The sequence below is a fragment of the Giraffa tippelskirchi genome, chromosome 2 (assembly GCF_054371585.1).
Source record: "Giraffa tippelskirchi isolate mGirTip1 chromosome 2, T2T-mGirTip1v1.2.pri, whole genome shotgun sequence".
In the NCBI taxonomy this organism is placed as follows: Eukaryota; Metazoa; Chordata; class Mammalia; order Artiodactyla; family Giraffidae; genus Giraffa; species Giraffa tippelskirchi.
Genome location: NC_137276.1, coordinates 155,318,292 through 155,343,032, shown reverse-complemented (window position 1 = coordinate 155,343,032; position 24,741 = coordinate 155,318,292). Strand labels below are relative to the sequence as shown.

The 24,741-nt window shown below is 43.5% G+C and overlaps 1 protein-coding gene across 4 annotated transcripts in view; it reads right to left on the bottom strand.

The window, feature by feature from the left end:
• Positions 1–2,345: 2,345 nt before the first annotated feature.
• The window catches only part of RTP1 (receptor transporter protein 1), a 38,642-nt gene continuing 16,246 nt past the window's right edge, over positions 2,346–24,741 (bottom strand). The window contains exons 2-7 of one of the 4 annotated variants that reach the window (XM_081535435.1): positions 21,751–21,904; positions 14,683–14,736; positions 7,147–7,365; positions 6,902–6,997; positions 6,347–6,814; positions 2,346–4,266 (exon numbers count right to left, since the gene is read on the bottom strand). In XM_081535435.1, coding sequence (XP_081391561.1) covers positions 3,747–4,266; positions 6,347–6,618 — 792 coding nt within the window. In that variant the 5' untranslated portion in view covers positions 6,619–6,814; positions 6,902–6,997; positions 7,147–7,365; positions 14,683–14,736; positions 21,751–21,904 and the 3' untranslated portion in view covers positions 2,346–3,746. The remainder of the gene's footprint in view (positions 4,267–6,346; positions 6,815–6,901; positions 6,998–7,146; positions 7,366–14,682; positions 14,737–21,750; positions 21,905–24,741) is intronic. The other 3 variants (XM_081535424.1, XM_081535457.1, XM_081535446.1) reach the window with 3 other exon arrangements.

Genomic DNA, 24,741 nt, shown 5'->3' with positions numbered 1-24,741 from the left:
ACATAATCGAAATCACAAAGAGGAAGAGCCATTGAAGACTCAAAGAGGAGGCTGCCAACTGAAAGGGAAAGGAGGAGAAAGATAAGAATGACTGTTCAGTCTCATCAGAAGAGAATGAATACAGGCTTTGAATCTGGAATGTCATAGATAATGTATTATTTATTCCTTATAATAGACCTCCATGGCAAACCTATTATTCTCATTTTGATGAGGAGGAAAATGGGGCTCAAGGAGCTTAACTAATTGGCCCAAGGCCATGTCAAGTAGGAATGTGAGAGTTGGACCATAAAGAAGGCTGAGCACTGAAGAATTGATACCTTCTAACTGTGGTGCTGGAGAAAAACTCTTGAGAGTCCCTTGGACAACTAGGGGATCAAATCAGTAAATCTTAAAGGAAATCAATCCTGAGTATTCATTGGAAAGACTGATGCTGAAGCTGAAGCTCCAATACTTTGGCAACCTGATGTGAAGAGCCGACTCACTGGAAAAGACCTTGATGCTGGGAAAGACTGAGGGCAGAAGAAGAAGAGGGAAACAGAGGATGAGATGGTTGGATGGCATCATCAATGACATGAGTTTGAGCAGACTCCAGGAGACAGTGAAGGACAGGGAAGCCTGGCATACTGGAGTCCATGGAGTCAATGAACATGAGTTTGAGCAAACTCCAGGAGATAGTTAAGGACAGGAAAGCCTGGCATACTGCAGTCCGTGGTGTCAGACAAGACTCAGCAACTGAACAACAACAATACAGCTAGTATGTAGCAGAACCAGGACTTAAGTATTCCTTCCTCAGATTCCATGGTCTTGCCTTACTCCGCACTACAACTTTGGTGCTTTCTCTAGGCTTCAGTTTCTTCTCCATAAAATAAGGGAACTCAATCAAGACACCTCTAATGTGTCTTATAGCTCTGATGGACTATGGACTTACTAATGTTAGAAGTTGTCCTTAGTTGGTGATCTTCTGGAGCCCCCTCAAGAGCCTCAAGACTCTAGAGCCCCAGGAAGAGTGGTCGATCCCCTGGCCTGCTGAGTTTGACAGAAGTGATCAAGGCAGCACTTCATGCTGACCCTAACCAAGGATTGCAGCCTCTCGAACCCCAATTCAGTACCTAGAGGTCTCCTCCTAGCTTGAACATCAAGACAAATGCACAGAACCTCTACTGGGAAAGGCCTGGGATCCTGAAACGTCCCTGAGGTGTTTATTTATAACACCTAGGGTACATCTAACAAGTTCATCATGTGGCATGTGGCCATGTGTGCAAAGAAAGAACTGTCCCTGAGAAGTCTTTGCTAAGACAAGGGCTAAGCTGTGAGCAAGCCTAGCAAGTATAAGGGACAATAAGGGAGACAGAGGAGGCGTTCATAGATTGTAGACATCTTCCTACGGAGCAGTAAGAAGCCTAATGCTTTAGCAAAGAGTTCTGGACTAAAACCAGGTGAGGGTTGGACTCCTTGCTCTGCCACTACCTGACAGTGGGACCTGGGGTAACTTTGATCATGCTCTAGCATGGAGTATAGCTAAAGACAAGTATTGAATAACTGCAACAAAGTTTGATAAGCATCTGGCAATGGTGACAGAGCTTAAAAAATGGAGACTTTCAGAGCAAGATAAAGCCATGGTCATAGGTGGACAGGCAGGAGCAGGGAGGTTTGAGGGAGGGTCAAGTCCCCAGCAGAGAGGGGTAGTGAGTAGGGAAACTGTGCGCAAATCCTAAAGAATCCAAGGGAGGTCATCAAGGAAGATCTCAGGTCTTATAATTATAAGTCTGAGTGCAGAAGAAAACCTATTCCTCAGGTAGGCGGCATTACCCCAGACAACTCAGGTGGGTCACCTGGGGATCTGATTCTAATTCAGATGTTCAAGTGCCACCCAGAAATTCTGATTCTATGGGTCTGAGGTAGTGGCTGAGCACAGACATTTCTCTAAAATCTCTCCAGGATTTCTAAACTACAGCCAAGGTTGAGAACATCTGCCGTAAGCAGAGATCTCTAAGAGGCAGAGCCCGTCCCTTAGTGGCCACTGCACCAAGCCTTGCCAGACAGAAGGTGCTCAGGTATGTTTTCTGGATAAAGTAAAGAATACTGTGTACGTGAAGCAGAGGAAGTCACCAGCCAGATACTAGAATCAGAGCAAGGCCAAGAATAAGACTGATCTTACGCTGAGTCCCCTGAATGACTGGCCAAGGGCTGGCTGCATCCCTCCTGACTATGTACATGATTGGAGCCAGATCAAGTTTATGTGAGGACCCCAGAAAGGGTAAAGAGGGGACCAGGGTGTCCAACAGCCCATTACAGATCAGAGACACTGCTGAATCTCAAGCACACATTAATGACTACGAAGCCTGATTGAAGAAATCTCATCTTTATTCAAGTACCCTGCCTATATATAAATGGCCTTCCTCCCTCCACCACTACAGATGGTGGTGACTTTCCCTTAGAAAGGGGAGTGGTGAGGGAAGAAGAAGGAGACAGTTATTAACAAAAGTGAGGTGAATGAGGACCATCAGAAATGCAGAGTGGCATCCTGCTTCTTGCTTTCTGCCTCCCCCATACCTTATTCTATACCCCTACTTTTGGAAATCATCTTTCCTCCCTCTCCAAACCATATTGTATCCCATTTGAAAGCTATCAGGATTCTTGCACCTAATGCACTTCTTTATGGGCAAAACCCTTTGCATCTTTAATGTTCCCTTTCTTACTAATGAAACCCCAACCCTGTAGTTCTGGGTGCATTGCTGATCTTTAGTGAGAGGAACCAAGCCTGGTCAGTATGGGAAAGTCTCAACAAACAGCCCAAGAAGCCAGGTGTCTTTTCCTGTATTCTGACCATCAGAACCGCTGAGAATCAGTTGGACTTGGTCCCTGAACTTAGAAGACTCTTCACTATAATGGAGAGACACTGATTTATTTCCTAGGAATTTTGTGCTTTACTTCTAACACTCTACCTTCTAAACCTCTCCTACATTCTCTGATGGTTCATATGCAGTGGATGGGAAACCAAGCACTATGGGGCTCCACCCCAACCACCACGTCCTCCCTGAATGGAGAGAAGCTGGAAACTGGAAGTGTGACCCTGACGTACCCAGGAAAAAAGGGGCAGGCTAGTGTGCCTACCTCTCTCTCTCTTTGAGAGGAACCTCTGCTGTGTGTGTGGAGACAGAGCTCTGGAAGAGACTCATACACTAGGCAGAGGCTAATTTAAGGCCTCAGCTCCCGATGTGGATGATAATGAGGGGTAGGGGTAGGGTGAACCAGAAGGCAAGGGTGAGCTCATCACTGTGGAAAGGCCCTTTAAGATCATCTAGTCCTGTAACTTTCAAACGTTTTAAAAGCAGTTGGACCTTTTTCCATCTAAAACTCTTAAATAAAACTCTATCTAACATGGAGCTGCTCTGATTAAAGCAAGAGGAGGAGGTAGGAGTTGGGGATGGGAGGTAGGACCAGGGTGGGAAAGCCATTCCCTTAGTCTCCCTTCCAAATGCAAAAGTCCCTGAGGCACTATGCAGAGGATTGGGACCCTGAAAAGCCAATCATTGAAAAGCCAATGATCTAACCCAAACCCTTAATTTTATAGATGGAAAAGCTGGGTGATTTGTGCAAGGTCCCCATGGAGTCAGTGGTGGCACCAGCGCTAGAACTTAACTAACCCCACTCCCTACCCAGGGCTCTCTTCACCTTCTCCCACCAGCTGACTGGCCCCTCGGGCCTCGGGCCCCCCGCGTCTCCCTGGGCCCTGCAAGGGAATCTTAGACAGAGCTGCGGAAGGAGAATTGCAGGTAGATGATCAGCAGCAGGACCGTGGCCCAAAACAAGCACCAGGGGATGGAGAAGAAATTGCAGCCAGAACCCTCCTCGGCCTGTGGCTTGGTGGGGCTGGGCGCCCGGGAAAGGGTGTAGGTGGTCGCCTCCTCCTCCAGCAGCTTCTCGCTGGGCTTCCAGTGCACGATGCCCTCCTGGCAGGCCTCGCAGAACTCGCCGCGGTGCCGCCGGGTGTCTTGGCGGCTGGCCACGTGGATGCGGTACTGGCCGCCGCGTTCTCCGTAGCACTGCTCGCGCAAGCTGGTGATGAGGTTGTCCACCAGGCACTCGATGTTCTCCTCCAGCATGCTCGACTCGTCCAGCCGCGCCGTGCCGCACTCGTAGCACAGCTGCTTGAAGACGCGCATGCGCACCGAGCCCGCCCGCTGGGCGCGGTCCAGGTACATGTGGAAGAGGATGACCAAGTGGGGCGACTGCCAGGTGTGCCAGCACCAGGAACAGTGGAACCTGCGGGGACGAGGAGAGGCGAGAGGAGAGGCCAGAGTGGAGACGATGGAAACAGCCTGCAGGAAGGAGGTATGGGGCAGGAGGCAGAGCCGGGAGGTGGAGGCGGTGTGTTTACGGCTCCCTGAGTTCATTAGCTTTCCCCAGATGGCTGCTCAGCCCGCCCCCTTGTGTGCCCTGCTAGGACCAGAGCCGGCTCCTCAGGATGCACTTGGCATCCAGCAGTGCTCAGCCATCGCGGGGCCCTTCTCTGTGCCCTGCAGAAGCCTCAGCGCCCTCCATCTCAATGTCCAAGGGCCTTGCCTCTGGGAGATTGGCTCTGGGCATCTTTCGTCACATGTAAAACGTGCACAGTGCACGGAAAGAGTTCTTCCTGCTCAAATATCCTTTGAGTCTGATAGCAGGGATGGCCCACATCACCTAGAAAACGCAAAATCCATCCACAAGCTCTTATCTGTCAACACTGACTGTGAACAGGCTAGACTCAAATCAGGAGAAAATGACACTGTTGCCGCTTCTTAGCCTCCAGGCCAGTGCCAAGATTAATGTGTCTGAAGTTCTGGATATGGAGGCAATCTACACCCAGAGTGAGCTAAATGGAGCCAGCTGGGGCTCTCAGGCCATCAGCTGGGTCCGGAGGAGACACAGCCCTCCCCACTCAGCCCCAAAAGCCTTCCAGGCCCTTGAGCAGCTCCTGGGCCCCGTCAACAAGTGTCCAGTCCTTTTGCATCTGTCAACTGGGTAAGGGGCTCCACATTTTCATTTTTTATCTCTTTTCTTTTACTCACATCCTTTGGGGACTGTTTCCCCTCTCCCAAATGAAACTACAAAACTTGGAATGGAAAATGTCAGAACTAGAGGGACCTTAGGAGTCACCTAGTTAGCCCTTTGTTTTACTCTGAGGCACAGAGAGTAAGAAAGCAGAACACACAGTGAGTTAGAGGCAGAGCTGATATCCAACACATAACAGGTGCCCAGTAGGTGTTTCTTGAATTAAATGGAGTGATTTGAACCAGGGAAAGAAGGAAGGAAGGCCTTGCTTCTGACCCCCAGGCTGTACCACTCAGCCTCCAAACCTTGTGTCCCAGAGGTAAGTCTTTACATAATCCACCCACGGACAAGAATGCTGGAAAGTCATCTCAGACGTTATTGTAAGTACAAATCACCTAGGAGCCTTGTTGAAACGCAGGTTCTGATTCAGTATGTCTAGAATGGGACCCAAGATTCTGCAACTTTAACAAGTTCCAGGTGATGCCGATACTACTGTCCTTGAGGAACAAGGATCTACGTTAACCCTTTCTTCCGCCAAGTGGGAAAAGTGAGGTCCAAGAAGGAAACTGGATTGTTCAAAGGCCATGAAGAGTAGAGCTAGTTTCCAACATACTTCATGTGTTCAGTATTTTATATTAAGTCAAGCTGAATTAAATAGACTGAAACTGAATTATTTCAGGACCAGAACACAAATCTCTTGACCCACAAGCCCCTCCCCCATCTCTTGGCTTTCAACCTTTTTAAGAGGTTGAAAGTGAAAGTTGCTCAGTCATGTCCTCCGACTCTTTGCGACCCCATGGAATATATAGTCCATGGCATTCTCTCGACCAGAATATTGGAGTGGGTAGCCTTTCCTTTTTCCAGAGGACCTTACCAACCCAGGGATCAAACCCAGGTCTCCTGCATTGCAGGCAGAATCTTTACCAGCTGAGCCACAAGGGAAGCCCAAGAATACTGGGGTGGGTAGTCCATCCCTTCTCCAGTGAATCTTCCCAACCCAGGAATCGAACCAGGGTCTCCTGCATTGCAGGTGGATTCTTTAAAACTGAGCTATCAAAGAGGTTATTAAAATATAAAAATAGATAAAATATCAGCACTTAGAGCTATGACTCAGAGAGGGAAAGTTACCAGGTGGAAGAACTGGGATCAAACTCATGTCCCAACTCCCAGTTAGCTCCTCTTCCTCTGCCTCCCAGTCTACAGTGGCCTGACAGCAAAGCTGACCCTTAGCACATGGGTTCTCCACATTTCTGTCTCTTCTGGAAAAGTGTCCCCAGGGCTGCCTGCGGAGCCTGTTTCCTGGGCTACTCACCTGCCCGAAGCATGCAACTCCAGGTACTGCTTCCAGCCTGGAGCCAGCACGTTGTGTTTGAGGTTGGGATCGATGATGAGGTCCCAGCTGTCCGCTGGCTTTGCCTCCTCCATCTTCTCATAGAAGATTTTCTTCCATTCACCTGTGGTCACACTTTTACACATGGTCTCGTCAGGGGCGAGGGAGGGCAAGCTCCACTTGAGTGAGAACACAGGGAGTGAGGGCAGGTGCAGGGCAGGGCAGCGCAGTCTCCACGGTCTAAAAATCCTCATCAGTAGGACTGGGAGGAAGCGGGACCCAGCTCCCTCCTTTGTCTGCAGTGGAACCTGTTTCCACGGCAACCAGGCAGGGAGCCAAGAGACAGAGGTTGGGAAGGAGGGAGTCTCTGAAGGGGTGTTTCAGGGCCCCAAACTGAGGCTTCGGAGGCAGAGTTTGTGAATCTCAGCGACCTTAGACAGGGTGGGGGGTCTGAAAGGAGAGTGAGCTTCAGACCATCTCACTCTGGCCTGCCAAGGGCATGCAGAGGTGAGGACCTGGGAACTGGCTCAGCTTTACCTTGCTGCCCCTGGAGGTGTCATCAGCATCTGGCTGCTGTGGTAACCATGATGACTTCGGGAGCCACAGAGAAATGAGAGATGGGAAGATGCAGACCTGTTAATAGATGCAGCAATAATAATAAACCCTCTCTCTGCACCCTCACCTGTCTTGCAACCAGCACTTTGCCATTTACAAAAACGATTGGAGGTTTCTTGACCCACAACTGTAATTGCCTCTATACAAATCAGGAGACTGGGACTCACCTAGCATATAAATGGCAGAGCTCCTGGCCAAATCCAAGCTGTTGAGCCTGTACTAATCCATCAATTTGTTTGTCAAACATACCCAGGTGCCAGGCTCTGTGTATGCCAGACAGTTTAACTGGGTATGTACTCAGTAACCAGAATGCAACAGGATCTGTGCTGTGACAGCCATGTAGAAGAGCAGCCACCTGTGCACAAAGGTGGGACCATTGCATCAGCCTGGCAGAAGCAGAAAAGATAATCTTCAACTTGATCACAGAAGAGGAACATAATACCCGTGGGGAAAACAACCTTTACTACTGCTGCCTCTTTGGCTAATCTTTAATACATTTTCCTTTATAAAAGCCATACAGTTTTTTAATAGAAAAATTGGAAAATATAGATCAAACAAGACAAAGATAAGATTCTTCCTAATAACCATGCTCAAGATAGTCACTGTTAATATTATGATATGCACACCCTGCCTGTTATTTTTCTGTACATGTACATATGTATATATGTGTGTGTGTGTGTGCATGTGTATGCATGTATGTGTGTATATGTACACACATACATCATTAATATTATTCCATCTTGGAGGCTGCCTATATGCTGTTATATGGTTGAGCATAATTTATTTAGGAAACCCTCTATTTGGGGGCATCAATTTTTTCAACATTTCACAATTACACTAACTTCCTATTTGAATAAAGCTTATTGCTGAAGCTCATGGGCATGCATTTCAGGCATGAGAGATGATGCTTCCTGCAGTTGGAAAACACAGTTGTGGCTCTACTCCCTGTAGAAGCTTGATGTGGCTAGAACATGAGCAGGCTCTTTCAAAAGTATAACTTGTAGACAGCCTACAGAATCTGAAGATTAGGGATGAAAAAGAAGGGCTTAAATCTCCTATCTGATACTCAAGACTGTTTTCCAAGTGATTCTCCTGCCTTTGCATGAATGCTTGATGCTTTGGCATCCTTTATTTTAGCCTCAGTTTATTCAGATAGGCAGTGGGATAATAACGAAGTAGTGTCTCTGGTGATTAAAAGCAGGAGCTCTGAAATTACTTGCCTGGGTGTTTTTTTGGGGGGGAATGCTCTTATATCCTCTTGGATATCCTAATATATTTATATATATCATTTCAAAATGTGTGTTGATGTTTTATGTGAATACATTTTTAATTTGCATAGTAACAGCAATCATTATGTAGCACTTAAGCGAGGTATCAGGCATTTTCCTAAGTGCCATATATGTATTAATTTATTTCATCGTAATAATAATCTCTATACAGAGGTAATATCAGCAGCTTCACTATTCCTGTGATGCCATAGTCATTTGATGAGAGGCACGCAGGTTCAGTGGAGAGAACACTGAACTGGAAGGTGGAAATATCAACATATATCCCCAGCCCTTTTACTGGATGACTTTGTGACCATGGTCAAGTCACTTCTCTTAGCCTCAGTTTGTTCATCTGTACAAAGAAGAATTAGAATAGAGAGTAAGGCTAAGGTCTCCTCTGATTGTAGCCACATAGGAATTCAAGGAGCTTTATACTTAGAAACCTGAATCCTTGGAGGGCAAGAGGTAGGATGGAGGCCATTGGATGGAAGAAGGATGTTTCTCATGAGGCATTGCAGGTAGTTCCTGGGGCCAGGGTCTGTCTCTTTGGGGGCTGCTACATAGTTAAAGGTCTCTGGGGAAGTGTCAACCCACTAGCTTTGTACAGGACATAATAAGAAGGACAGAAATTAAATCAGAGCCACTGAACATTCATGCTAGAAAGGATTTTTAGTCTCATTAAACTTTTATCCTTCAAGTCAGTGTTCTTGCCTCTGAGTTAAGGCAGTTGATACCCAGAGAAATACATAAACTGACCAACCAGCCTCAGAGGTGTGATGGAAGCTGTCTTACATTGCAGCCACAGGCCAAGGAGAGAGTGGAAACTGAGGATATTTCCAGGAAGCATGTGAAGCTGAGAGAAGCTTCTGTGAACTCGTTGTGAAACCAAAATATATTACCTGACACCAGGAACAAATTCTCTAGAAGTATTTTGCAGTTGTTGCTACAATAAACATTATGATGAAAGACAAGAACACACAAGGTAAGAATCACCAGAGTTGTGTGTGTCTGTGCGTTTGTCCACATGTGTGTGTGTAACCAGCTGATGCAATTCCCACTGGCACAAATTAAGTTTTAATTTAGAACCTGAGCTTACTATTGCAGAGATCTATGTAATAAATCCTTCTGTATAGGAGAATATTTTCTCTAATATAATAATATTTCTATCAAGGCAAATAACCTTATGGTATTGCTACTTGCTCTCTATTGAATGAATTCTGATGCCATGGAATCCACGATTTAGAGATTGCTAGTCTTTTAGCAATCAGGATTCTTGGACTCTAATCAATACAAATTGATAAGAGGCCAATGGAAAAATCCAGGCAAGGCTTTGCTGGGACTCGTGCTACAGTAGGAAGGGGTGGAAACAAGTAACAGTTTCTCTTGCTCATCCCCGAAGGGAGCAGCAAGCTACTTCCTTATATGGAGTGAGGGTAGGGATGGGTCCAGGGGTTATGCCAGAGGGGTAGCCTAGGTGGTTTGACCCTTGTTCTAAGGGAAAGGGGCATGCACAGTACCTTGCTTTTACTTTGGACCCATCTGAAGTGGCAGGGGGCTTTTGGTCTTTTCATATCCTGATGTTCATAATTTGCCCCAACTGAACATGCCTGCAATTGTTTTTAGCCCCTTATAGTTTCTTCATTTTTTTTTTTTTTTTGCTTGAGGGGATGTTTGTCCAGCTGCAAACCCTGCAGCAAAGGGGCCCTTGTCCCAGCCTGTCTCAAATATAGATGTCTTTAAAGCCAATGGCCTCACCTTGACCAGTTTCTTAAAGTTTGTGGTCACAATTTAAATCCATTAAATAGTTTAAAGCTAAATCCCCAAGTAGAAAATAGTGTGGCAGTGGGGGAGAAAAAAGGAAGAAAACCATGTCTCTAATTGTTATTTGGCTCAATAAGAAATATTTCCTGAGTTTATTATTCTCTTATTGCTTATCAAAATGTTATAAAAAATAAACATCCTCACTCTTAAAATAATACACTAATGACAAGTGATTCTCAACCATGAACAATACCATATCCCTAAAGGGCATTTGGGAAGGAGGGTGGTATATTTGCTTGTTGGATCAATGACTAGATGTTTCTGTTGGCACACAGTGCCTAGAGACCAAGGATGTAAATAAACCTGACAGTTCCACAACAAAGAACTGTCCTTCCTAAAATGAACTACCTTTCCTGAACCCAAATAGTAAGCCCCTCCATGATCTGTTAATTTACTGGTATAAAGAGCCCAGGTGGTAATCTCAACTTGCAACCTAATTAAACCATTTTTTTCTTCCTTGATGGAAACATTCCTCCCTTGGAAACCAAGACCTCTGAACCAGCAGAGTCCAAAGTTGTGGAGGATAGGAAGCAAAGAGTAAACCAAAAACAAACAAACAAAAAACTCTAACTAACTAAAATCTCAAAAACAACAGAATGATCTCTGTTCATTTCCAAGGCAAACCTTTCAATATCACGGTAATCCAAGTCTATGCCCCAACCAGTAATACTGAAGAAGCTGAAGTTGAATGATTCTATGAAGACCTACAAGACCTTCTAGAACTAACACCCAAAAAAAGATGTCCTTTTCATTATAGGGGACTGGAATGCAAAAGTAGGAAGTCAAGAAATACCTGGGGTAACAGGCAAATTTGGTCTTGGAGTACAGAATGAAGCAGGGCAAAGGCTAATAGAGTTTTGCCAAGATAACACACTGGTCATAGCAAACACCCTCTTCCAACAACACAAGAGAAGACTCTACACATGGACATCACCAGATGGCCAACACCGAAATCAGATTGATTATATTCTTTGCAGCCAAAGATGGAGAAGCTCTATACAGTTAGCAAAAACAAGACTGGGAGCTGACTGTGGCTCAGATCGTGAACTCCTTATTGCCAAATTCAGACTTAAATTGAAGAAAGTGGGGAAAACCACTAGACCATTCAGGTATGACCTAAATCAAATCCCTTATGATTATACAGTGGAAGTGAGAAATAGATTTAAGGGACTAGCTCCGATAGAGTGCCTGATGAACTATGGACAGAGGTTCGTGACACTGTACAGGAGACAGGGATCAAGACCATCCTCAAGAAAAAGAAATGCAAAAAAGCAAAATGGCTGTCTGAGGAGGCATTACAAATAGCTGTGAAAAGCAAAGGAGAAAAGGAAAGATATAAGCATCTGAATGGAGAGTTCCAAAGAATAGCAAGGAGAGGTAAGAAAGCCTTCCTCAGCCATCAGTGCAAAAAAATAGAGGAAAACAATAGGATGGGAAAGACTAGAGCTCTCTTCAAGAAAATTAGAGATACCAAGGGAATATTTCATGCAAAGATGGACACAATAAAGGACAGAAATGGTATGGACCTAACAGAAGCAGAAGATATTAAGAAGAGGTGGCAAGAATACACAGAAGAACTATACAGAAAAGATCTTCACAACCCAGATAATCATGATGGTATGGTCATTCACCTAGAGCCAAACATCCTGGAATGTGAAGTCAAACTTTAGGAAGCATCACTATGAACAAAGCTAGTGGAGGTGATGGAATTCCAGCTGAGCTATTTCAAATCCTTAAAGATGATACTGTGAAAGTGCTGCACTCCATATGCCAGCAAATTTGGAAAACTGAGCAGTGGCCACAGGACTGGAAAAGGTCAATTTTCATTCCAATCCCAAAGAAAGGCAATGCCAAAGAATGCTCAAACTACCTCACAATTACACTCATCTCACACTCTAGCAAAGTAACACTCAAAATTCTCCAAGCCAGGTTTCAACAGTACACGAACCATGAACTTCCAGATGTTCAAGCTGGTTTTAGAAAAGGCAAAGGAACCAGAGATCAAATTGCCAACATCCGTTGGATTATTGAAAAAGCACTAGAGTTCCAGAAAAACATCTATTTCTGCTTTATTGACTGTGCCAAAGCCTTTGACTGTGTGGATCACTACAAACTGTGGAAAATTCTGAAAGAGATGGTAATACCCAACCACCTGACCTGCCTCTTGAGAAATCTCTATGAAGGTCAGGAAGCAACAGTTAGAACTGGACGTGGAACAATAGACTGGTTCCAAATAGGGAAAGGAGTACGTCAAGGCTGTATATTGTCACCCTGCTTTTTTAACTTATATGCAGAGTACATCATGAGAAATGCTGGGCTGAATGAAGCACAAGCTGGAATGAAAGCTGTTTGCAGATGAAATGATACCCATAGAAAACCCTAAAAATAGTATCGGAAAATTACTAGAGCTAATCAGTGAATTTAGCAAAGTTTCAGGATGCAGAATCAATACACAGAAATCACTTGCATTTCTATATACTAACAATGAAAAATCAGAAAGAGAAATTAAGGAATCAATCCCATTCACCATTGCAGCAAAAAGAATTAAATATCTAGGAATAAACTTACCTAAGCAGACAAAAGAACTGTACATGAAAAAGTATAAGACAATAATGAAAGAAATCAAAGACGACATAAACAGATGGAGAGATATTCCATGTTCCTGGGTAGGAAGAATCCATATTGTGAAAATGACTATACTACCAAATGCAATCTACAGAGTCAATGCGATCCCTATCAAATTACCAATGGCATTTTTCTCAGAACTAGAACAAAAAATTTCACATTCATATGGAAACACAAAAGACCCCAAATAGCCAAAGCAGTCTTGAGAAAGAAGAATGGAGCTGGAGGAATGAAAATTCCTGACTTCAGATCATACTACAAAGCTACAGCCATCAAGACAGTATGGTACTGGCACAAAAACAGAAACATAGACCAATGGAACAAGATAGAAAGCCCAAAAATAAACCCATGCACCTATGGGTACCTTATTTTTAACAAAGGAGGCAAGACTATACAATGGAGCAAAGACAGCCTCTTCAATAAATAGTGCTGGGAAACCTGGACAGCTACATGTAAAAGAATGAAATTAGAACACTTCCTAACACCACACACAAAGATAAACTCAAAATGGATTAAAGACCTAAATATAAGACCAGAAACTATAAAACTCTTAGAGAAAAACATAGGCAGAACACTAGATGACATAAATCAAAGCAAGATCCTCTATGACCCACCTCCTAGAGTAATGGAAATAAAAGTAAACAAGTGGGACTTGATTAAACTTAAAAGCTTTTGCATAGCAAAGGAAACTATAAGCAATGTGAAAAGACAACCCTCAGAATGGGAGAAAATAATAGCAAATGAAACAACTGACAAAGGATTAATTTCCAAAATATTCAAGCAGTTCATACAACTCAATACCAGAAAAACAAACAACCCAATCAAAAAGTGGGGAAAAGACCTAAACAGACATTTCTCCAAAGAAGACATATGGATGGCTAACAAACACATGAAAAGATGCTCAACATCGCTCATTATTAGAGAAATGCAAATCAAAACTACAATGAGATATCATCTCACACCAGTGAGAATGGCCATCATCAAAAAGCCAGTAAATGCTGGAGAGGGTGTGGAGAAAAGGGAACACTCTTGCACTGTTGGTGGGAATGTAAATTGATGCAGCCACTATGGAAGATGGTATGGAGATACCTAGTTTTTAAGGAAAAAACTAGGAATAAAACCACCATATGACCCAGCAATCCCACTCCTAGGCATATACCCTGAGGAAACCAAAATTGAGAAAGACACATGTATCCCATTGTTCATTGCAGCCTTATTTACAATAGCTAGAATGTGGAAGCAACCTAGATGTCCATCAACAGATGAATGGATAAAGAAGTTGTGGTACATATACACAATGGACTATTACTCAGTCATAAAAAGGAATGCATCTGAGTCAATTTTAATAAGAACCTATTATACAGAGTGAAGTAAGTCAGAAAGAGAAAGATAAATATTGTATTCGAATGCAAATGTACAAAATCTAGAAAATGGTACTGAAGAATTTATTTACAGGGCAGCAATGGAGAAACAGACATAGAGAATAGACTTATGGACATGGGGTGAGGGGAGGAGAGGGTGAGGTGTACAATAAGAGTAAGATGGAAACACATTACCATATGTAAAATAGATAGCCAATGGGAATTTTCAGTATGGCTCAGGAAACCAAACAGGGGCTCTGTATCAACCTAGAGGGGTGGGATGGGGAGGGAGATGGGAGGTAGGTTCAAAAGGGAGGGGGTATATGTATACCTAGGGCTGATTCATGTTGAGGTTTGACAAAAAACAACAGAATTCTGTAAAGCAATTATCCTTCAATAAAAAAATAAATTAATTTTAAAAAAGCCACTTAGATACTCAGAAACATATAAGGAGCTACTTTCTATTTTCCCAATGAATAGATACTGCTATGCCGTTAGTTTTCTTCATGAAATATTTTCTGAATAAATAAGAACTGGTGATTATTTAGAAAACTCCTCAGATTTTTAAACGGCCAAAGTTATGAAATAACTACCCTCACATCCAGATAATTCAAGATTATGTCTTTACCTGAATCAGTGTATCCTTCAGGTCTTTTCTGATTCCACATAAACTCAGCAGAGTCTGCAAAGAAGGATGGATGTACAAGTGTGGAAATAAGTCCCCATGGGACTCAAGTTCTCCCATCACCTGCTCTCAGCCTAATTCACCAAGCACAGCTCCCACCACATCATCCCTTCTCAACCCAACTTGCCAATGCTTCTTTCTCCAGAACAGGATCTGGAATCTACCTCCTCTTTTGTTCTTTCTGTTTCTTCTACCCGACATGCCTTGTTGCCATTTTCATAGAGCACCAGTTTACCCAGCCTGGTATGCTTGTTCCCCTATACAGTGGAAGGGGAGGTAGTGCATATGTTCTCTGTAGCAGCCCACATATTCCATACTGCCACGTTTATAAAGATTGCTAGCATTTACTGAGCACTCACTATATGCCAAGCAGGCATCCTGCTAAAGGTTCATGTTTTACTCTCATATCAACCCTATAAAGTAAGCTCTTGTTTTTCTGCCTTTCATGGACGACTCAAGCCTTGAAATGGTTCAGCATCTTGCCCTGGGTCACTTGTCAGCAGGTGGTGAAGGAGGGATTTGAAATCTGATGGCAGTGCACACTGTCTTAACCACTGTGCTGGGTGATGGCAGAATAATCCGTCTTCTCCAAGAAAAGCTGAGCTGAGAACAAGTTCCTCCTCCAGCTTAACTCACTGATGTGTAAGGCATAGCATGAAAGAAAGTTGAATGAATGAGTTAAATTCCTGCTTGCACTGGGAAGTTTCCCCACTGTGCCCTGTGAGAAAACGTCCTCTGTCTTCTAAGCCACTGCAAACTCTTTTCTGATGCCTCTGTTACACTTACGATGTTATCTTGAATGTGAGTGAATCATGACTGTGACAGCAATTCTAATAGTTCACAAGCCCCTTAAGGGTAGGGTTGTGTCTGCCAGAACTACCCAGGCTCAGTGCTCTTGTCTGGGAACCCAGGCTGACTCACAAGAGGCGAGGCCCCAAGCAATACGCTGGGCCTCAAGAAATATGGCTACACCTCCTGCCTACAAGGACCTCCACTCAGATAGGACAACTGGGTCATATATTCTTGTTCGCCCTCTAATCTTGCAAGAGAAGCAAAGAAACGCATCTGCAAACTTACTCTCCACTTGCTGAATAACACCCATCACTTAGAGACTGTCAAGGGCTTGATTATCTTATTCCTGCCTCAGGTAAGTGGTGATGATATGTCCCCTAAGTACCATTATTTGTGGACACTTTATAGATGACTGAGTTAAGTAACTCACTGAGTGGAGGGGACATTTACTAACTCATCATAGTCTATCACTGTTATTCCTGGGCTTTTCCTACTGATGTGGGGTGGTCAATGATGCCACAGGCTCAGAATTGAAAAGCAGATTCTAGAATCAGCCTTCTGCATTCAAATCTTGGCATTACCTCTTCCTAGTTATGTGACAATTGGCTAAATGACTTGTTTAGATCTCCCTAGTTTCAATTTCCTATCTATAAAATTAACAATAGTGCCCACTTTATGAACTTGTGAGGATTAAATTAGGTAATACATTCAGAGTGCTTGGAATAGTATTTGGTATATAGCAAATGTTGAATAGATGTTTGTCATTCTTATATCATCTCTGAGCTGGCATCTGTGTCTGGCATCAGTTGCTCAGTTGTGTCTGACTCTTTGCAACCCCATGGACTGCAGCCCACCAGGCTCCTCTGTCCATGAGATTTCCCAGGCAAGAATACTGGAGTGGGTTGCCATTTCCTTCTCCAGGGAATCTTCCCAACCCAGGGATCGAACCCACATCTCTTATGTCTCCTGTGTTGGCAGGTGGATTCTTTACCACTGCACCACCTGGGAAGCCCCTCTGAGCTGGAATTGGCTTTAAAGTTTATTTAGGTCAACTGCCAATTCCAAAGAAAGAATCTTCTCTCTAATATTGTCTACAACTTCTTCTTGAATATCTCCTCCTATAGTCAACTCACTACTTCAAAACCTGCCTAATTCTGAAAAAACACTGTCTTCCTTTAAACTGTTTCAATGCAGTGAACCATCTGTTTTCCTGTTTCATCCATTAGTGATCTTAAGTTTGCCTTGGGAACTCACATTGAGTAAATGATATCCACTCCCCCCACTTCAAGGCACCCTTCAGATATTTAAAGGCAGCTGCAGTTATGACCCTTGGAACTTTCCAAACATTCACTTCGAGACACAAGCCTCAGAAATGGCTCTGTGAATAAACTTCTATTAAATAAAAGATGTTAGAAGCCTTTGGGAAACATCTGCATCTTCCTGCCATATTTGAAGTATGACATTGCACCTCCAGGGCAAGGTCTCTTGGGCTTCTCTTCCATTCCATTCTATCCATTCTATGCTTTATCCAAAGTGTTTTTAAAGGACATTATCTCTGAGAAATTAGATCCTTTTTATTCACAATAATCTGGGACTTGAAGACCTGCAAAGACTTAAAGTCCTTCCAGATAACTCTCTGCCTACATTCTTGCTACCTACCCCTCATCTCTACCTATCAAAATCTGGCCTTTTTCTCAGGCCCAATTGAATGCTACCTCCCCCGGGACCCTTCTCACATCATCCCCTAAAGATGATATGTCCCTTTTGCAGGCTTTTTCTTGCTCCTTTATTAGTTTGGTCATTATCTTTTTGTACCTTGAATGAAAGGCCAAACCCCTGTCTGATTACCCTACGTCTCATTCATCACTGTGGCCGCAGAAGTATATTGGATGGGTGAATATATATTATGCCCATCCCCAAGATATCACTCCAGCTCTCCACCTAGATGCCCTCCTCTCTACCAATGCCCCAGGCATCCCTCACCTAGGAATACTGGGGCTGCTGATGGCTCATTGGGAATTGCCCTTCACAGCAGGCTCCCAAAGGGCAATGACTGGCTGATTCAAGGATCCAAAGTCCTGCCCCCCTCCCCAGCCTGATTTGAGACAACTCTAAAGGACTATCTTACTGCCAGAGCCCCACATAGGATAGACTATTGCTCAGTTGCAACCATATTGCATGTTCCTTTCTTATCTATCCAATCCTGCCTTCCTCACCTCCCTACAGGTATAACTCCTGAGAGCACTTCCCAATAAACTCTGCACGCAACTCTCCACCTCTGAGCTTGTTTCCGGGAAACTCAATCCAAGGCACTCCCCCTCTACACAGGGCATCACTACTGCCACACACACCTGATGCAGCTTGCCTTCCCTAACAAGCCTCAGCAAGTGAACACAGAGCCAAGGGAATCTGAGGAAGACGTGAACTTCAACGCTGAAAAGGAGGCAACCACAGGAAGAGAGATTTCCCCCCAATCCCAGGCATCTCAGGGGCTGAGATGACCTGGGACTTCAGATCCCACATGCCCCCCATGACACAGGATAGAGAATGGGGGGAAGATTTAAAGATGTCCGCCTTGTCATCCTTAGCAAGGACTATGGAAACTTAAAAGGATAATGGGAAAATAGGGGAAATTAGAGGAGGAGGAAGAAAGAGAGGTCATGTGGACAGGGAGGAAGAAAAGAGAAAGAATATGGAACAGTGAAAGGTTAGGAGAAACAAGGGAGTCACAGAAAGAAAGAAACAGAAGTTGGAGAAGAAATAAGGGAAAGCAGATTACTGTAAAGCAAGCTTTTGTTTCCTATAGTAACTTCTTTTAAATTTGTACTTCCTCTGCAACTGTAGAGTATTACTATGCTTTTTTGTGGCTTAATTGTTTTCTAGATTCCACTTGGATTGTGTTTTTGTTTTTATTTGGCTTTATTTGAGGCTTGTTTTTCTCTTTGCTCAAATTTGAAAGAAGATCCATGAAGGCTCAGTCTTTTCCAGAAAATTGTTGGTATGGATACCCTCTTTACCAACTGCCTGCCTGAGTTCCCCTCATTCAGGTCACACCCAGGAGGGAGGTGACTGTCCTGTAGAAAATTAGGCATCAGGAGTGACCCATTCTGACTAAGAAGGGATCTTTTGATTCTTCCACTGTCCCTTTGTCTGACTGTGAAGGGAAGGTAACTTTGGACCACCATACAATCATTCATTACCCAGCGCTACGACCAAAAGAAGCACAATCCAAAAAAGGCAATGAAAAATAATTTATATTTTTATTGACATTACTCAGAGAGTTGCCAGGTAGTGAATTATATTGTGTAACACAAAGCAACATGTCCTAAATGTTCTTTTCACGTATCCATCTCTTGTTTACCATAGCATATGCTTCTAAAATCTTTTTCTTTACCTTTCTTCAAAGCAACATAGAAACCTAACCCTTACTGGCTCTCCTGAGTGCCTCCCTCAACAAAACCTGTTAAATCACCCTCCCCCAGCCCCACCGAGATCTCTTGGCTTCCTTCCCAAGCGACCCTATGCCCATCTATTACTTCTCTTGGCACAAGAAAGGGAGGGAGAGGCAGGGCAGTGCTACCTCAGGAAACAAAGCTCCTGAAGGCACTGCCCCCAAGGCTCTAGATTTTGTGCCAGGAAGAAACTAACATAGACAGTTCCTCCATTCTCCCTCCACACAGGGAATTGCTGTCCAGTAGATGTGACAACTTGGAGATGAAGGGTTGCTATGGCCTGGAGAGAGGACCTCGGGGAGGGAAGTGTCAGATCTGCTTTGTAGCATCATCATGGCTAGTCCTGCTGTTCTGTGTCACAGGTCAAAGGGAAAGTTTGTCATTGTAAGCCCCTCCACATCTCACTTAGTGGGAAAATTTCTCAGACACTAGCAAATAGTCTATCACCATCCTTAATCCACAGTGCTTTTGCAATTGTGTCCTTTGTGTATTTTTGCACATTTTGGTGGGAAGTAGGGAGATGGCATAATAAGGATGGTTAGACTGGTGCTATCTTAGACAGCCATGTTCAAAAAGGGACAGTTGGCTACCTGCACAAAGGGTGGATTGACATGAAGAAAAACAGCAGAGTGGCCATTTGAAGGCCAAGGTCATAGTCTACCCCTGGGAGGAGTTGGCAGGGAGCATGGTGGTTTCGAGCATGCACTTTGTAGTCAAACAAACAGGACTGAAACCCACAGCTCTGCCACTTACTATGAGTGTAATTTTGAAAGAATTTATATCTTCTAAAGCCTGTAGCCTCATTTGGCTGATTTGGGTGGTTATGGTAGGGGCCAGGATAATAACCTCACAGAATGTTCATGAGCATAAATTAGGTAAGTATATGGAATGTTTGCATTTACTTTTAAAACGTCGAGCTTAAACTAGTGGTGGGCAGAAAAAGAGAGAGTCGCATTATTGGCAATTTACCAATGCATATCAGTACAATAATCCAGAGATAAACTCTGAGCAGAAGGAAAGCAGAATCAACCTAAGGTTCCCAGAAGAAGCCTGGGACAAGGAAAGAGGCTAAATCAGTCACAGGTCTGTGACTTCCCCAGGTTGCTGCAAATAGAAGTTTAAAAACTAAACTCTCTGGAAAAAGAATTCAGGCCCCAAGTCTTCCACAGATGGAGATCAACTAAGTAGAGGATTATAAGAATGCTACCCTTGGGGAATGAGTTCCAATCAGCCCTCAAGGTCACCAGGGACAGGCCCAGAAGGCTCCTTTCCCATGAAAGAATCCTGTGCAGGACAAATGTGGCAGCTCCTCGGGAACTGATCATGGACAACCTGACTGCAGGAGTTTTTTATGTGACAGCCACACTTGCCAACGTCTTGACAACTTGGCCTATCCTGTTTCATTAATATGTTGGCTGTGCTTCGAGCCAGGCTTGATTTTCTATTGATATATTTTTTCTTCTTTTTTAGAAACTTTGCCAGAGATTCACAGTTTCATTCCAGAAGACCTGGATTCAAGCACTAGGATGTAAGTGGACACGTGGTATCTGGTAGGACCAAGCCTTGCTTTCTAGGCCTGCTCATAACTAGAAAGAGACATACCTACATTGCATGCAGTGCACCCAAGTACGTAGATGGGTTTCAGTTAGTACATAGTCAGTACATATATATTAATTCACACATAACTGATTGCATGCTCACAGCCAACTTAAATCTCAATCTGGTATTATCTGCAAACACATTAGGTGCTTGCATTATGAAGATGAAGTTGTAGTCCATAAAGTTTCATCTCTACATGGCACTGTGTTCAAGATGCATATTATGAAAACCAAACAAGTAATTACAGAAGACTTTTATTTACTTGCTTTTTCAAAATGAGACAAAGTGATCAAATTCACCAACTTAGCAACATTTCACATATTCCCCTCCCCTTCTTCACCTCCTGTGTCCCCTAGCACCTCTCATTTACTGCCCCCATCTTCCCACCACATTGCCCATCTCCAGCCTCTGTAGCCTCAGTTTTCTCATCTCCCAGTCCTCTACTTTTCTCCCTAGGTCATTTCTCTCTGTCATAAAATCTGGAAACTGGACTGGCAATGACAAGTTTAGAGTACAAAGGATGGGAAAAGCCTGCAGAAATAGAAAAGGTTGACCTGGCAATGATGGTGCTGGCTTTGATGGACTGGGGGGGAGAGGGAAGTATATGGATAATCCCTGGTTAATATTAACTTTCACAACAGAAAATTATACCTATAGATAATAGATATACATACAATCATAAATTTATTTATTGCATCAAAAAGTACTATTATAATAATGAAAATAAATATTAATTCATGCCCCAAGTTTCTTGGAAAAAAGTTTAAAATAGCATTCAAATATGCACAAAACATGACAATATTTTCTATATCTTAAAACACCCAAAAATATATGACAGAATAATATATGCATTTCCCTCCAACTCAGCGATCCCAAGTTCAGAAATCTTGGCCTAAAATATACTGGCAAAAATAGAAAATGATATACACCAAAAGTTATTCATTGCAATGTTATTTTTAGTATCTAAAAATTGAAAACAACCTAAATGCTTACCAGTAGGGCACTAGATGAACAAATATGGAACACCCACAGAATGGAGAACTATGAAGTTGAACAAAAGAATAAGGATTGTCTCTGTAGACTATTATAGTCTCCAGGATATACTCTTGACTTAAAAAGAGAAGAAAAGAAAAAATCAAGGGGCAGAACTATATATAGAGATTGCTACCTTTGATCTGGTGGTGCAGTGGTAAAGAATCCACTTGCCAATGCAGGAAATGCAGGACACCAGATTCAATCCCTGGGTTGGGAAGATCCCCTGGAGTAAGAAATGGCAACTTGCTCCAGTATTCTTATCTGGAAAATTCCATGGACAGGGGAGCCTGTCCATGGGGTTGCAAAGAGTTGAACATGACTGAGCAACTGAGCATGCACACCTATGATCTAAAGATGAGAGATAAATATTTGCATACAATAAAAATAAATGGAATAATAAACAAATAACCAAAGAAAGTTCTTCCCTCTCAGGGAGAAAAACAGGACAGGGTGAATCAATCATGAAAAGAAATACAACCAGGTGTTATGTGGCTCTTGATATAATGCTGGAGGAATTGTACAATATTAATCATGAAATATTCATGTCAGAAAACTAAATCTGAATCTAATCAGGCCTCTAATCTAATCAGAAATTCTTAATTTTGTTGGGTGCCATACGTCATTGTGGGCTTCCCTGGTGGCTCAGCTGGTAAAGAATACACCTGCAATGTGGGAGACCTAGGTTCAATCTCTGGGTTGGGAAGATCCCCTGAAGAAGGGAAAAGCTGCCCACTCCAGTATTCTGGCCTGAGAGAATTCCATGGAAAGTATAGTCCACGGAGTCACAAAGAGTCAAACATGACTGAGTGACTTTCACTTCACTTCATATGTCATTGTGGATTTTTAAGAACCTGTCCAAAATTTTTAGAGATACGTACTGAAGTACTTAAGCTCGAAATGACAAGGTGCTTGGGACTTGCTTCAAAATTCTCCAAGCATGAACCAAAAGAAAAAGGAACCAATAATGCAAATGTGGCAAAATCTTGATAACTTTAGTCTGGGGGGTACATATTGTTGTTGTTGATCACTTTAGTCTGGGGGATAGATATGTGGAAGCTTATTATACTATTCTCTCTACTCTTGAGTACATTTGGAAATTTCATACTGAAACATTTTTAAAATCAGTAAATACAAAGAGAGGGTAAAAGAGAGCAAACTGAAAGATGGATCCAGGACTGGAGCTGGTGCACAAATGAATTCCATGTACTCCTACACACTCCATATAAACCTGGTCAATGTTTGTAGCCAACAATGTGAAAAAGGCGACAGAGTAAGATGGTTCTCCATGTCTACATAGCAGAAACAAACGAGGTGTTCAGGCAGAGCACCCTCCCCGACGCTGAGTCCTAAGCAAATCCTCTCCTATGGGTCTTCATTAAGGAGCCACTGAGAGGTGTGTGAAGAGCACTGTCCTCAACAACATGTTCAAAACAAACCCAGGAAAGCTTCCCTGGGGCTGTGACTGACCTCCCTGGCTGCACTTTACTTCACCACTGAGCTCTCTTAGTTCCGTGAGATGGTGACCCTCAGAAATGCCTAGAGCTCTGGCCAAGGAAGCAGTGTAGACATTATCACCCACTCACGCTCTGTTTTCTCTAAAACGTTCTGCACTGAGGATGGCTCCCTGCTCTTCCCCTTTGGGAAGTCTCTGTGGAGGTGGGAGTTAGTCCTTTGTATCAGTAACACTCTTGGAATGAAAAAATGAGAACAGGGTTATTAAGAAGACTCCTCAAGGGCTCACATGCTCCAAGCTGTTGATTTTTCAATGGTTTCCAAACTGAGCCCTGTTTGAAATACTCTGAACATTCTCTTTTACCTGGAACAACATGTCCAGCCATATTTTCTATCTTTAAAATTACAATTAAGGTTCTGTCTCTTAAGGGATACTACAAAATTGAAATCTGAGTGGACAAATTTTCACCAAACTTGGATGCTATATTTGAAATAGTTTGATCTAAATTGGAGACTGTGTGGTATGTATAAAAGTTATGAAGGTCCCTGAGTGACAGCGGGAAGAAACAATTATCTTTCAGGATGGCTGAAACAGAAGTATGATAAACAGTCATGATGAACACTAGTCTGGAGAAGCACGCTGTGCATACAAAGACTTTGCACAGAGAAAACACTCACGTCACTCAGAAATACGACAGTAATTTGGAAGCAAAGATGTATTTACTTCAGGATGATTGATGATGTTTCCAGGAAAAGCTGGGCAGGTCAGTCAGATCCAACTCTTCACTTCCGGAATATGCAAACCCACAACATGCCTTTGATTGTGCTTTTCCTCCCCCCTAGTTTTTCCTTCCGTGAGGAAGTTGGCATCCTGAGAGGGCAAGTGACTAACCAAGGTCACAGACCTACTACAGGGCAAAACTAGGATTCAGACCCTAGATCACCTGACCCTGAGAACATCACTCTTTGCACAAAATCAAGGCGATTCTGGAAGGAGAGGGCTTGAAGCAGAATGAAGACAGGGTGAGAAATACTGTACAAGGTAGAATAAGAGACTGAAGAGAGAGTTGAAGGGCATCCACTATTTTGCCGAGTCCCACGTTATGAAAAAGCCTCGGCCACATACCCCATGAGTCAAGATCAAGGATGCTTCCTGAGCGGGTAGCAAAGAGGGTTGAAAAGAAGAGTAACACAAGGTTACTCCCACTCCCTAAGGCAACCCAGGGATGTCACCTCCCTTGTCCACCTTTTCCACATATCAGTTCTTGAGTTCACCTGTCATTGGCATTCTGCTAGGATGGACAGGATGGGGTTGACAGGTTGGAGCTTTGATATATCTGCCCCCATAAAATTGACTCAGAGTTTCCTAGTCTCTATAACGGGCTGGGGTTTCTGGAGGATGGAGAGGGAAGCCTGGACAACTTCCATTTGTCCTGTCTGCTTTCCAAAGACTATAGCCAGGTCTTTTCTGGTGCCAGTCAGGCTTTCTGAGAACTCCTTCCTGCCCCCTCCAAACCCTGGGGACTCCCTCTTTCATGGCTTCCAGACACGGCCCCTCTGCTCTTTAGTGTCTTGCTCAGCAACTTGCAATCTGTCCTGTAGCTGGGCCCCTTCACTTACCAACTGGACATTCAGTCCTGCCTCTGCTTCTAGAATCAATCTTTTGCCCTTT